At 45.4% G+C, this 14,626-nt stretch overlaps 1 protein-coding gene across 2 annotated transcripts in view; it reads left to right on the top strand.

The window, feature by feature from the left end:
* Window positions 1–14,626, top strand: part of VPS13D (vacuolar protein sorting 13 homolog D) — a 123,980-nt gene that overhangs the window by 79,321 nt on the left and 30,033 nt on the right. For both annotated transcript variants that reach the window (XM_033156471.1, XM_033156472.1), the window contains 7 exons: window positions 1,457–1,564; window positions 2,532–2,681; window positions 3,284–3,433; window positions 4,425–4,521; window positions 5,235–5,383; window positions 7,833–7,967; window positions 8,799–8,966. In XM_033156471.1, the coding sequence (XP_033012362.1) occupies window positions 1,457–1,564; window positions 2,532–2,681; window positions 3,284–3,433; window positions 4,425–4,521; window positions 5,235–5,383; window positions 7,833–7,967; window positions 8,799–8,966 (957 nt within the window). The remainder of the gene's footprint in view (window positions 1–1,456; window positions 1,565–2,531; window positions 2,682–3,283; window positions 3,434–4,424; window positions 4,522–5,234; window positions 5,384–7,832; window positions 7,968–8,798; window positions 8,967–14,626) is intronic.

The following is a 14,626-nucleotide window of genomic DNA, read 5'->3' on the forward strand; positions in this document are numbered from 1 at the left end:
GCTGTACGCCATAATCATCACAATTATAACAAATAAAGGCTTGACATATCTCGCTTTGCATGTCATGAGTCTATCTCATATATTAGTTTCACCTTTTAAGTTGAATTACTGAAAGAAATTAACCTTTCCATGATACTCTATTTTTTCCAGTTTCACCTGTATGCATTCATATATATTTGAGCATTGCTAAACAAGGCACTGGGGGGGTGGCCTCAGCCAAAGTTCTTCAGACGTAGGCACGGTGACTTAACATTTGCAAATTAAGCTAATGCATTTTTCAGTACCCATGCTATCTTTAAATATAGCAGTGCTTAATATTGTGCTTTTCCATACCCAAAAAGGGGACCCTAAAGCTGGCTGACAATTACCAACAAAACAATTACCACACCTTCCCCCCCCCAAAAAAAAACCCAGTAGCCAGGAAATAAATAGTAGTGGTGCTAATAAATTAGAAACCGATAACAAAAACAATCAGAGAAAGCCCCTGCTGCTGAAAAGCATCTTGCAGTTACTTTGTTTTAAAACCACAATTTAAAATAGAAGAAGAAGAGTTTGGATTTGATATCCCGCTTTTCACTACCCAAAGGAGTCTCAAAGCGGCTAACATTCTCCTTTCCCTTCCTCCCCCACAACAAACACTCTGTGAGGTGAGTGGGGCTGAGAGACTTCAGAGAAGTGTGACTAGCCCAAGGTCACCCAGCAGCTGCATGTGGAGGAGCGGAGACATGAACCCGGTTCCCCAGATTACGAGTCTGCCACTCTTAACCACTACACCACACTGGCTCTCAGAAGCCCTTGGTGCAGAAGCCTTTGGGCACGATGCTTAAGTTCTCCCTGGGCCATTTTTACAGGTGGGCAGGGCTGCCTACCTGTCGGCCACCTGACAACCCAGTTACGGTATATCAGGCGAAATTGTTTCTACCCCTACCCTTCACCCCCCAAAAATGTGGTTTGAAATCAAACTACAAAGGCACCAGCCTTTGCAGACTCTGCTTGTTGGCAGTGCCTGCAACCCCTGCTTCACAGGCCAAATGGGGAGACCTGCTCTGCTGAAGCATGTGGGTCACAGGTTCCTCGCTGCTGCCTTGAAGGCAAAGAGAGGGAGAAACAGACAGACCACTTGGCACTGAGAGTTCCATAGCTTGAGCACCACCTCCAAGAAGACCTTGTGTTGTGTCCCCACCAGATGTACCACCAGTGATGGGGACACGGATATAGGACTCCTTTGAAGAGTGCGCTCACATGCACAGGTTCATAAAGAACCGGCTAGGAACAAAGTGTTGCATTAGATATTTTGTTGCTGCCAGTTTCTTTTCGATTGATCAGTTTCTTACTGAAACTTCCTATTTCATGTTTCAGATTTTGTTTCTGGGCGTTGTTTTGAGGCTTGTGGATTAAATTGGCCTTGTGGAGGGGGGGGGGTGGAAATAAATCCTAATAGTGTATTCTGTATTAGATAACAGACTTCAACCAACGCAGAAATGATCGTTTCTCATACGAAGGGGATGAGCTGGAAAATGATCTGCGGAAGCTGAAGAACCCTGACACAGAGCAAGAATTGGAAGTGAGTCAGGAAAGCTGCTACCTGGGCTTGGGAGGTTGTTGTTGTTGCTGCTGTTTTTTCAGCAGGCAAAGCTGCGTAACAAGGGCCACTCACTCTTCTCGTTTTCAAATCTGAGTTAGGTATTGGCCACTGCACTTCGTCGTGCTTCAGAAATTCTGATTTGCAGACCTGGTGCAGAGACCGATAGGATTGGATCTGAGAGACAGAGAGTTCCCATCGTCAAATGTAAAAAGTCCCCCTTGGAGCATTCACAGTATAAATTCGACTGCTGATAACTTTCACTATTTTAATTCTGAAATAGCAAGCTGTAACCAGCAAGGAACTCCTGTTTATGGAATCAAAAGAGCTAGGGTTGCATTTCATAACACACAGGAGTCCCTTATGGATGAATCACAGAATCCGGACTGCAAAAGTGCAGAGCCGGAGCAAAACAGGTGATTTGTGCCAAGGAGGTTCATGTGGAAACATAACGGCTCCTTAGATCAGCCGTGGGGGACCTTATTTCACCCAAGGGCCATATTTCCTCATGCCAGTCTTCTGGCACTGCGATAGCAGGCACTGCGATGGACGTGACTCTCGGCTTTGTTTGAAAGGCTGTACCAACCATGCAAAAGTTCCAACTTGCATCTCTGTGGCAAGCAAGAGGTATCAAAGAGACACCTACCCAGGCAAAAACACTCAAGGATGGCAAAAGGCAGGGCTGGTGAGGGGTGAGGCCTGGGGAGAGTGTGTGGGACAGTCCTGAAGGCCAGTTAGGGGCCACATTTAGTCCCCAGCCCTGATGTTCCCCACACCCGATTTAGGTTGTTTTAATTACAAGTCCTCGGTCTTTACTTCCAGGGGATGTAAACCCTGTTTCTGAAAAAAGGCCCCAACTGAAGCCCCCAGGTTGAAAAATAGTAACGTTGGTGGTTTTAATGCTTGTGTGGATACCTTTCAACCCATTTCGCTTCTGCTCCGTTTGTAGGTCCAGTTGAAATTGGAAGGCGGAATAGGTTTATCTTTAGTTAACAAGGCCCCAGAAGAGCTGGTGTTTGCGGGCTTCACCGGCATTAACGTCCATTTCACGCAGCTGTCAACAGGTCAAGTGCTCGAACTGAGTATACAGGATATACAGGTAACTGGATGGGTCCTCTCTCAGAAAAGAACAAAAAGAAAGAAAACTTTTGAGTGAAATTCATCCTGGAAGTATATAAGCTAGATGCGAATATGACACGCAAGGAAACATAGACAGGAGGGAGGAGGTTACAGCTGATTGCCAGGGGTGGCTCTGGTTGTCTTCCTCTTGATAAAGAGCAGTCGCTGTTCCCCTGGGAAGCTCGCCCTCAAATCAGATCACTCATCGGGACGTTCTGGTTCGCCAAGCAGTCCCAAATATGGAATTGTGTCTGTGCAAACAGCAGATGGCACTTGTGCACCCTAACGGACAAAACGCTCTCAAGCAGTCCTAGAAAATGACATGCTATAACCTTTTAAAGTTGGCCAGTGGGAAATAACTGGTGTAAACTAGCCAGAGTCATTTTGGCTGTTGGCTGATATAACGGTGAAGACCTTGGTGTGCCTACTAAGGCAACACAGGTGTAAATTGTGGTCTTCCTTGGGACCTGTAAAAGTGTTCCCATTTCAACATCAGGGTACCGTTTTTCACCAGGAGCTGTTTTTCAGTTTTGCAACTTGGAGGTATCTTGATGCTTCTCCCCCATCTCTCTCCTTGTTTAGGTGGACAACCAGCTCCTTCGTACCACTCAGCCTTTCATGCTCTTCCTGACCCCCAAAACTGGTGAAAACGAAGCAACCGATACAGGTCCTGCTCTGCAATTGAATGCCATGAAATTTCCCAGTAAGAGCCCTTTAACTGATATATACAAGGTAATCCAACAACCGGATATCGTTTGGGCTATTGAACTGCAGAACTGGGAAGAAAGGGGATCTGTGTACCTATCTAGGCACAGCTCCCTCTAGTAGACAGAATTGGAGACAAAGCAAAACAGATGTACAGGGGGGGGGGATTGAACACATGTACGGTCAGTCTAGGACCAGGCCAGAGTTCAAATCCCTACACACGCACGAATCACACTGAGGGACTGTGGGCCATTCACTTATTTTTTCTAGTTATAGTTGTTCCATGCGGAATCCCCTACAGAAGGGGTATCCAAGCTTTGGGGGTGGGTGGGGTGTCCAGAACCATATTTGGAAATCTCAGGATATTTTGTGGGTTCCACAAAATATCGATTTCACAGAAGACCTGCTGATCTTCAGAAGCCTTCCCTGCACTCCCCACAATGAAACTAGGCAAAATGCCCAAAGAGACATGCATACACGACAAATAAAATGCAGACAAAAGAAAGGAGGCAGCACGTGCATGCACACACCTTAAAAGAGGGAACTTCCTCAAAGTTGGGAGATAAAATTAAAACAAATAGGTGGGGGCTGTGTTGGGGACCACATCCCTAAGGTTCAAGTTAGTGCTTCCAACATTTCATTTCATTTTATCCTTTTCTTGTATCTATTTGAAGGTACGAAAAGTTGACTTCATGCAATGTGAACCCGTTTAATGTTTTGGTAAACATCTGTATTATGTGTTAAAATTCTGCCAGCCTCCTGGCATATGTACCCAGTTCAAATCCTCAGGCTTCCTTCTGGGCATGTATTAATTCTGAGTCCATGTGTTACCGAGTAGAAGCCCTGTAAGGCTGAAATTCAGAATGCAGAGTTTAAAATACGGTTTTTGTGTCACGGGTCTTTTTGAGAGCGCATTCATTTAGATTGCAAACTCCTCGTGTGGTCTGTGTTTGGTATCATAAAGAGTTGTGTGCAGAGGTAGCAGGATAGAAAAGAACACACCTCCTTCTCGTTCCAGCATCTGATGATCACAGCTGGCAAGTTCACAGTCCAAATCGAGGAGAAGCTGCTCCTGAAACTTCTGAGTTTCTTTGGCTGTGATCAGTCAGAATCAGGTACGTTGTCAGGTCTGCAGTCACACTTGCAGAGTCTGTAAATAAAGGAAATTAAATATGCTTGGAATTTTTCCTACATTGGGGTGGAAAGCCTGAAATGAAAACATTTTGGCAGAATACATCTTATCCATCCTCAATAATGTTTCTATGTTGGTTTCAGCCTGCTTTTGTTTTGTTTTTGTTTTTTTGTTTTTTAAAAATGTCATGCAGGGGCTTTAAATAATGTTTTCTAGACAGTAGTAGAAGTATTTTGTACAAAACACATTGCAAATGTTAGAATATTTTGCAGTGCAGTCCTGAAAAGGTGCATTAAAAATAAATAAAAGGCACATTTTAATATATTTTATGTAAAGATGATCTGAATTGGAGCAGGAGATGATTAGTGGGGAGTACCAAAAAGCACAGCAGTAAGCTGAGTTGGGATTCATAAGGCTGCATCCAACTACGTCCTAGTCAGAGTAGACCCCTTGAAATTAATAGACCTCAGATAGTCACTTCCATTAATTTATTTGGGTCTGCTATGAGTAGGACTAACCCTGGGTGCAACTCACAGGTGTTTTTGCAGAAACTGTTTGTTGCAGAAACTGTTAACTTGCAAGCTCCCTGGATTTATGCTGTAATTACTTTAGTTGTCCTCATTCATCATAATGGTAGCAAATTAGATGCCCCAGGTACTGTAGTAATAATGCCTGTGTCATGTTGTTGAAACACAGAAGTTGAAAGTTACGATGAAAACCTTCACGAAAAGCCGGTTGATCAAGGTGGAGCACGGAAGCGATATTACTTTGAAAACCTCAAGATCAGTGTGCCGCAGATAAAGCTGAGTGTCTTCACTTCCAGCAAGCTCCCATTGGATCTCAAGGTAAGGCTTCATGGGCCCATCCTTTCAGAGTGATCTGCTGCATTGCATAGTAAATTCTTGCAGGGTGATAGATAAGCAGTGGTCTGCAGGAGATCTGCAGTCTTCCTGAGAATCTCCTCTTATTTAGAAAGCCAGATTTCTAGTACTGAAGGCTGCAGAATAATATCTGCTGAAAGCACAGAATCCAGGGAGAATTGGGTAGTAAAATGCACATCTCTTCCCCCCTCCCCCCACTTAACAACTGAGGATTGTCTTGCCAAATGAGATCAAACGTCTGGCTTGACGAATGTTCGGTCAACAGCAATGGGCAGCCTCTAGGATATTCACATTCTGAACATGTGCGACGGTGTTAAGACTTGAACCTGAAGCATATCATGAAATGGAAGCCTGTTGGAGGATCATCGACAGAGACTTTGCTTTTTTTTTTTATTGATCATTTGAAACCAAATTGAGTGCAGCTTAAAGTGAATGGGAGAACCTACAATATATCTAGATAGTGATGTGGGACTCCACATCCAGCCCCAGCCATCTCCAACAAAAACTGGAGAACCACAGGTTCTTCATGCCCCCCCCCCCAGCCATCTCTGGCTTAAAGGAGGGAGCGTTCATGGGAAAATGCTCCAAGTAGAAACTATAACTTCTGTGAAATTATATACAACATACGCTATCTAGAGTGGGGGGGGGGGTGAAGTCTGGGCCAGGCAACACATTCTGTGTCTCATATTGGCCTTTGATATTTGGGGATCCATTTCCATGTTGGAAAAACTGTCTGGTTTTCAGACCTTATGAAAAGCAATGCAGGATGAGGCCCAAAGACCCATCTAGCCCAGCTTATTGTTCTCACAGTGGCCAACCAGATGCCCATGGGAAGCCAGCACAAAGGGCCTGGGTGCAATTAGCAACCTGCAATTCTTTGCAACTGGTGTTCTGAGGCACATTGCCTCTTGACACTGGAGAGAGAGAGAGAGAGAGAGAGAGAGAGATATTTCTGGGATAAGCCCCCAAAGAGACTCTGCACATCTGCCATGGACCTGTTGCACATTATCCAGGCGAAACACTTTCTGGACCTACCGGGCCTGGCCATTACCCTGCAGGAACAGAGTGGGCCACAGCATGCTCTCTCGCAGCTTTGCTTTGTGTTGGGTGGGGAGAGCTGCACTGGGGAGCAAGCTGCCCTTCTCTTGCTTTCGTCCCTGCGCTTCTCGTTGAAGAACTCCTGATAAGGTTCCAGGGAACCTGGAGTTCCTGGGAACGCAGTTTGAAAAAGACTGTTCTAAGTCAACAGACCTATTTTTAGCCTCCAGTTGACAAGGAGCCTCCACTTAATTAACAAAAACAAAAAACCCACACGTATTGTGCCATTCATTCTGAGCTCAAGTCTGAGGCAGGCAGTGCAAACAAAAACACAGGGAGCATTAAACCACACGGTGCTGGGAACTCTTTGGAAAGCAATGGCAGGGTTATTCTGTTTGCTGTCCTTACAGTCCAGAGAAGCCCACAGCTGTAGCGGCTGCTGCTGTCTGTCCCTCTCAGGAAACAGGGCGGAAGTGGACTTGGGAATGGGGAAGAGGCTTGATGCCTCTCAAGGAAGCTGTCTTTCCTTGTGCAGACCAAAAGCAAAAAAAAAAAAAAAAAAAAGCTCAGGGAAGGAAAACGGAATGAGATTTTCAAGGTGTCCTTTCAGATGTCTTTTTTATTTTTAACAAGTCGGGCAGCGGAGAAAAGGCAGCCTCCACCTGGACTTCGAATGCTAAAGCTCTGTCCATTCTTGTATTCTCTCTCTTGTTTTTCATAAGCTCAACCCCAACGTGATTGGGAGGTAAGAAAAGAAGATGAGGAGAAGCATGTGCCAAGTCATGCACGTTTAGCACAAAACGCCTCTTGCAGTAATCCATAAGCAAAGCTGCCAGGTTTAGCTAAGAAGTGCTAGAATACGGAATTTAAAGGATTGGTAGCCATGGGGTCACATCTCCCTGGAGATGTTCTGTTGGCCCTACCTATAGCGGATGGCAAGACAGGGTATGGCAAACTGAATTGTCAGAACATCTGATTTACCACCGCAGAGTTGTCCAAGATTTGGCCAAAGGAGATATAGTATGGGTTTCTCCTATAACCAACAACAGCATATTACACAAACCTCCAATGGCTTATGTATCGTGGAGAGGGCAGTTGCCTCCCCCCTGACGGTTTCTCCTTTTGCCTAGTCTGGACATGTTTCAGACTGTCCCTTTTGTTGTTGATGATGGTGACTTTTGATCTGATTGCATTTTGATGTAAATTCTGACCCATCTTAATTTCTTAACGTTGAAGATGGAGAAGATTTAAACAATATTGTACTTCACTCAGTCGCAGTTATGTTTTTCTCCCTTTGAATTGTTCATCCCATTGATTTTTGTTGCTGTTGCTTTAAAGTGTTAAGATGCTAATCTAGTTACTCTGTTTACTTTAGGCATTGAAAAGCACCCTGGGCTTCCCTCTGGTTAGGTTTGAAGATGCTGTGATCAACCTGGACCCCTTCACCAGAGTCCATCCCTACGAGACGCAAGAGTTCATCATTAACGATATTCTGAAGCACTTCCAAGAAGTGAGTTAATTTTGCACTAGAGGGCGCAGGGCCACACAGAGCCAGGCCTTCCTGGTAGGTAGTCCCTGCTGCATTGCGACATGGGAACCTTCCTTCCCCACTCAGGTTCACCAAAGCCCCAGTCTGAGCAAACTTGAGGGCTGCTAGCGTTTGATGAGAGCGATAGCGCAGATGTTCTGATACGTTTTTAGCAAGGATGAGCAGTCTTTTCTCTGTTAAGTTGCCATGTTCTCTTTGGAGACAATCTGTGTATGCTCTCCTCTCCGAACACTGACCGCTCGTGTGGTTGATCCAATATAGAGTAGATTGCACGGGCATCTTATTAACCCCCCCCCCAATGCTTGCCAGGGAGAAGAGTATATTGCTCCTGCCGGAGGTGTGAAATAGTATTTTGCCAACGGCCTCATGAAATGAGTTTAAGGGCCACAGGTTGCCCACCTCTGTTTTGTAATCAGAGCGGGGGAAATGGGTGTGGCCACCCCTCCCTCTCTTTCTTTCTGTCTCACTCTGTCTCCCCCTTTCCTTTACTGGGTGTTCTCCCTTACTGTCTGTTGTATCCCAAGTTACAAAGCAACTTACTACGACATGAATACTGGAGTGTCTCCAGATCCTTCACTCTGACTGCTGTTTTAGCACCCATGATGAGATCAGAAGGCTGCATTATGGTCTTCTCCAGCTCTGTAATTCAGATACAGAAGAGAGGAGGGAAAAGGGTCTTATTCTTCCCCCCCTTTATGGTCACCCCTCCTTATGCAAAAGAGCCCCCTTTACCGAACATGATGACTTTGCCGTGAGCTCTGTTTCCAGTGACATTTCTGGTGCCCTTTCCAGGAGCTGCTCAGCCAAGCGGCAAGGATCCTGAGCTCCGTAGACTTCCTTGGCAACCCGATGGGTCTCCTGAATGATGTTTCTGAAGGCGTTACTGGGCTGATAAAATACGGAAACGTCGGTGGCCTTATACGAAACGTTGCCCACGGTGTGTCAAACTCTGCTGCAAAGGTAGGGATACGAAGGATAAGGAGGCCCGTTTGTTCCTCCTGCAGCTCTAGCAACCGCTGATGCCTCAGAGCAGGGGTCAGCAAACTAAGGCCCGCAGGCTGGATCAGGCCCAGTTGCCTTCAGGATCCAGTTTGCGGACTGTCCGTGGATCCTCGTGGGGATTCTGTTCATTTGGGCTGCGCCATTCCCCCCCCCCGCACCATTCCACACACACACCCGTACACACACCGCGGCGGCGCCTCCTCCCTCCCTCCTTCTGGCTTCTCCCTGCCCTGCCTAGAGGAGGAAGGGGGCTGGCTGAGCACCATTTTAAGCAGCCCCTCTCTGGAGCCAGCCCTTTCACACTGCTCATCTTCCCTCTGCCGCCACCGCCCTGGTGCTCCTGTGGGACGAGCTCGCTCTGCCTACACACGAGAAGAAGCAGCGGTGGTGGTGGCAGCGGCAGCCCCGGGGAAGGTAAGTGCAGCGGGTGGGGTGGGGAGGAGGACTACTTGCCCCCCTCACCTCTTCTTCCAGCCCCCCCCCCCCAGTGCCACTTCTCCAGCCCTCCACAAGGTCTGAGAGACAGTGGACCGGCCCGCATCTGAAAACAACTGTTGACCCCTGCATCAGAGCAACCTACCCCTACCTGTTTCTCTCCAGGTATTCTCAAACAACAATGTTTGAAAGCACAGATATTTGTGTTACCAGGTGTGATTGTCCCAAAACATGGGTTGGCAAGATGGCTGACTTGAAGCAGTGGGAAAACAGTGCATTTTAACATAGATAACATCATCAGCCGATATCATGACAGATCATAGGGCATGTCTTTGTTTTCCCCTTCTGTTCCATACTGATGGACTGTTGCCATCCGCGACTGGACCTAATGGTCAGGGGTACCTTTACCTTTTTACATAATAAGAGCTTTCATCCTTTGGAACTCCCTGCCTATTGACACCACTCAATATTATTTCAAACACATACGGAAAAGTTTTTATTTCAGCAAGCCCTGCCCAGAGATATGGGAATGTATCCAATTCTACTCAAGAGTATACCTATTAAAATGAATGGGCCTGCCCTGATTATGACCAACTTTGGATGCAATCCATTGTACTCTATTTAACATTAGTCCTACTTAGACCCGTTGAAATGAATTAATGTAACTAATTTAGATCCGTTAATTTCAGTGCGTTTACTCTGAGCAGACACTAGCATTGGATAGAATTCGTAGTTGAGTTGCATATATTGGTTTTTAAAGTTTAATTGATTTTATTTGTGATTATTTTATTTGTATTTGCTTTTTTGTGGTTTTTGAGAACTTTGGCTGTGTTTTATTTGCAGTTTGTCTCCTCCGCGGTTTCATCTTTGCCTCCCTTACAGTTCCTCATGCTGTCAAATTAGTTCTGCCCCAGGCAGAAGGATTGTCAGATCCCAGAACAGGCAGAATGATGTGCGCACAGAATATCTATTTTTGACATTTATATACAACCCCACATCGTTTGATTCTAGGGCAGTTTGCATTGAAACAACAACTTGTAAAAACAACAATGAAAGCATTACAGGACAAAGTTCGAATACAATCAGCCGGTTGATTTCATGGCTTGTTGATGCATGCTCTTTTTTCAGGTCCTCATTTAAACATTGTGTTCTCCTGTTTTTACAGCCTCAGCACAATTGAGGCAACGTTTTCAGCCTAGGCTTTTTCCCCCTGCTGAGATTTATGCATTTTTCTTCCCTAAGCAGCGAAGCCCCTTCAGAATCCATCTCGTGCATGCCTGTTTCGGATTATTCATTCTAACCTACATCGAATGCTGTGTGCTTTTGCATCTTGCAAAGGAATCTTTGAAAACTCGGCTCGGGTGTTGAGAAGAAATAATCCAGTCTCGCCACAAGGGAACCTAGCCAGACCAGTAAAAATCGTGGCCATTGGTTCTGCTCTTGTGCGCTGTCTGCAGGGAGAGTATGATTAATTAGGGTGTCTGCTCTCGCTGCAAACCCTTCCACCTGACACAGAAGAGCCAGACATTTTCACATCCTTCAATTCATTACATCAGTTCTGAGTTGTTGGTGGTTGAGGCAGCCAAAACCCCTCTAGGGAAATTTGTACGTGTCTTATGCCCCCTCGGTTACCTGGTTCCTTTTCCTCCCCTTTCTTTTTAAAATAGCAGTTCAGAAGATGCAAATAATGGCAGACCTTCCATATCCACGTACTTCTTAACGAGGCTGAACTTTAACGACCCCTTTTAAAAGAAATAAAAGAATGCCTGCAAGAATTGCACGTACGCACACACAAAAATGCCTTATTTATGAGCTGTGTCTGGTTTTGCCATTGTATAGATTTTCTGTTTAATCACTGTTGATTATTCCAGTAATGGGTTTTCCATGTATCTCAGAGCATGTACTGGGTGAATGACTTCTTTCAAGTGGAGAGGTTCTGTGTATTTAAGTTGGCACAGAAACTCAGGTTAATGGAAGTTCACTTCAGACCATTCTCTGCGGCATGATCCCTTGGAGACTGGCTGTTTTTGTGTGTTAAGAAGGGCTTTGATCCTAAATATAGGGACCGGAGGGAATTTCCATTCCATCTGCCATGGCGGCTAAAAAAGAAAAAGAAAAGAAAGAAACCCAACAGTCCTGTTTGAACTATTTGCATCAAATATCCTCCCCCCCCTTTCATTTGGTTTTTTTTTCTTTTTTCTCCCTTAGGGTTGCAAATACCAAAAGCTAAAATTATTCCTCCCTTCAATGACTTCTTGGTTAGAGACGACGGTGGTGCAACTTTATAAGCAACAAGATGAATTCCTTTTAGTGATTCAATTCTGTCCTCCAGCTCAAAGTCTCGGTTTTTTTGCAGTGTCTGCCAGAGAGGGGTTGTTTTTTCTGAAAGGTTGTCTTTCTGCATCAGAAATATTACGGTCTGGTGGCTCGCTCTGCGTTGGAAATGGCTTCCAGTACTAGAGGCACAGCGGATTATTTGCTGGCGGCTAGAGAGTCCCGTGCTTGCAGTCCATTCTGGAAATTATAGGAAAGCTGCCATGACTGGTGTGTAAATATACATGTGTGGGAACAGGGTGCCCAAATAATCCCTCCAGAAGATGGGCTTTAAAACCGAGTAAAAGCACAATGTTGGGCAAGGTGATGGCAGCAAGCTTAGGAAGAGTGGGGTGGTGTATGTGTGAGTGAGTCTGCAGCAGGGCAAGTATGATCAAAGATAAAGAGAGAACCACAGGCAAGGGCAGAAAATGTACTTATGGAGCTGCGCATGTGCGTGAAGCTTCATTTCAGTAGGAACTGAGCTCAAAAAAGAACTTCTCAAAAGAGATGAGAATTGGTTTGAAAGGTTGGGGATGCCACAACCTACACGTTCAGAGTATTTCTTGAATGCCTTGATACTTGTACGTTTTGGCTCCCAAGCGCCGCAAACCCGGAAGTGAGTGTTCCGGTTTGCGAATTTTTTTTGGAAGCCGAACATCCGACGCAGCTTCCACGGTTTCCAATTGAGTGCAGAAAGCTCTGCAGCCAATCGGAAGCCATGCCTTGGTTTACAGAAGTCAAACAGACTTCTGGAACGAATTGCATTCAAGAACCAAGATACAACTATATATTAATCAAAAACAAAAAAAAACTAGAGCACCAGACATACAGCTATCTAGGTAAAGCAACTACTTTATAAGTTGAAATTACTGGGAATGAAGGGAAACACAAAATACGGAGTGCAGTGTCTTCATTTTCATGATAATCTCAGATATAGAAAATGACTTTTATGAAGGCACTGGTATGTGCCATTTGGGGCTTGGGTGCCCTTGATACGGGTGGGGTGGGGTGGGGTGGATGATAGGATGCAGTTCTTAAGCAACTTGTTAAGGCAGATCTTTATGCCTTCTGTGACTGGTCTGCTTTCCCTTTCCACAAGATGACCCACTATATAGTGAAAGCTGCTTTCTGCTTTGGTGTGTCAGCCCAGCACCTCTCAAGAGATAATGCTTGGCTTTTTGAAACGACACTTTCCCCAGCTTGCATCAGGGAATGATCCTCTGGTGTGACTTCTGAGATGATGCTTTTGCTGCAGCTATTTTCATGGGGAGTGGAAATCATTCTCTTACTTGTTTATTATTATTGTCGTTTATTGCATGTATAGACTGCCTTTCTGCCAAGGCATGTGACGTGGTTTGTCCTAATGGTCCAGCTGGCAAGTTACTGGCATGTTAATTCTTTTTAGCTGAAACTTCCAAGACAGGTTTCTCTCTAAACCAGTGAGGGTTGTGTGTATGAGCCTCTTCTGGATGTGCAAGCTTTGTCTTATCTCTCTCATCTCAGTATCTCGTGTAAATCCAATATGGCAGATTACAGCAAAATATATAAACTACATCTCCACTGAAGGGTTTTATTCTGGACTAGACTGGAGAAATTGGCTTGCCACTCTTATTAAAGTGAATTGTTCCGGAGCATAAAGAAGTCTCTTTGGTACCTATCGGACAGTGTAATACTTCGAGAAACTAAAGTGAGTGGAGGAGCAGTCAAAGTTTACTTGCTGTACTAGGGCAATTAAAGGTTCTGAAGGCTATAAATATAAGCAACTGAGAAACCTCGCAACGAGAGCTCAGCTTTCATGTTAAAATTTGATGTTTTCTTTGGGAGTTTCAATTTCTGCTGAACCAGCTGCAGCTGTCGTTCTCCCCACCCCCACCCCCGGGTACCATCCTCTTGGTTGAGTTAGAAAGGAGTTAAAGACCAACATAAAGGCAAGGCAGGGAGAAAACATTTTCATCTGGAGTATGACAAAGTGATTAAAACCTGGCAGAGCTGATGTTGTGATGTGCCCTCCCTCCAGCATTGGGAGTGGTGACACCCGCTGTTTTGCAAAATATTCGCTGTGGAAATTCCAGGGGACTCTGTGGATTCTGGCAAGTTTTTTCCCCCTTTAATTGGGCTCAGCCAGGCTATATAGTCAGTTTTTACATGTCTTAATCGAGGTGTTGGGACTGGGGAGACTCAGTTTCCTATCCCCACATAGCCATAAAGCTCAATGGGTGAAATTGGGCAGGTCATTATTCCGCAGGGGGTTTGCGAGGATAATATTGGTGGCACATATTATTCTGCCATCTTACAGAACCACCAACTTTATTACAGGATAAGCTGTTGTGGACCAGCAGCTCCTTCATCAGATCCATTAAGTTAGGGGTCAGCAAACCTTTTCAGCAGGGGGCCGCTCCACTGTCCCTCAGACCTTGTGGGGGGCCGGACTATATTTTGAAAAAAATAAATGAACGAATTCCTATGCCCCACAAATAACCCAGAGATGCATTTTAAATAAAAGCACACGTTCTACTCGTGTGAAAACACCAGGCAGGCCCCACAAATAACCCAGAGATGCATTTTAAATAAAAGGACACATTCTACTCATGTAAAAACATGGTGATTCCCGGACCGTCCGTGGGCTCCGTCGGCCGGATTTAGAAGGCGATTGGGCCGCATCCGGCCCCCGGGCCTTAGTTTGGGGACCCCTGCGTTAAGTCCACGGTAGCCCACAAAAATTTATCCCATAATCAAGCTGTTAATCTTTAAGACGGCAGTAGCCAATGGGATCCCCTTTAGATGAATGTTGGACTGCAACTCCCATCAGCCTCAGCCAGCATATCCAACAATCAGGGCTGGTGGGGGTCGGGACTTGTAGTCTGTTG

The sequence above is a fragment of the Lacerta agilis genome, chromosome 8 (genome assembly GCF_009819535.1).
Source record: "Lacerta agilis isolate rLacAgi1 chromosome 8, rLacAgi1.pri, whole genome shotgun sequence".
Lineage (NCBI taxonomy): Eukaryota > Metazoa > Chordata > Lepidosauria > Squamata > Lacertidae > Lacerta > Lacerta agilis.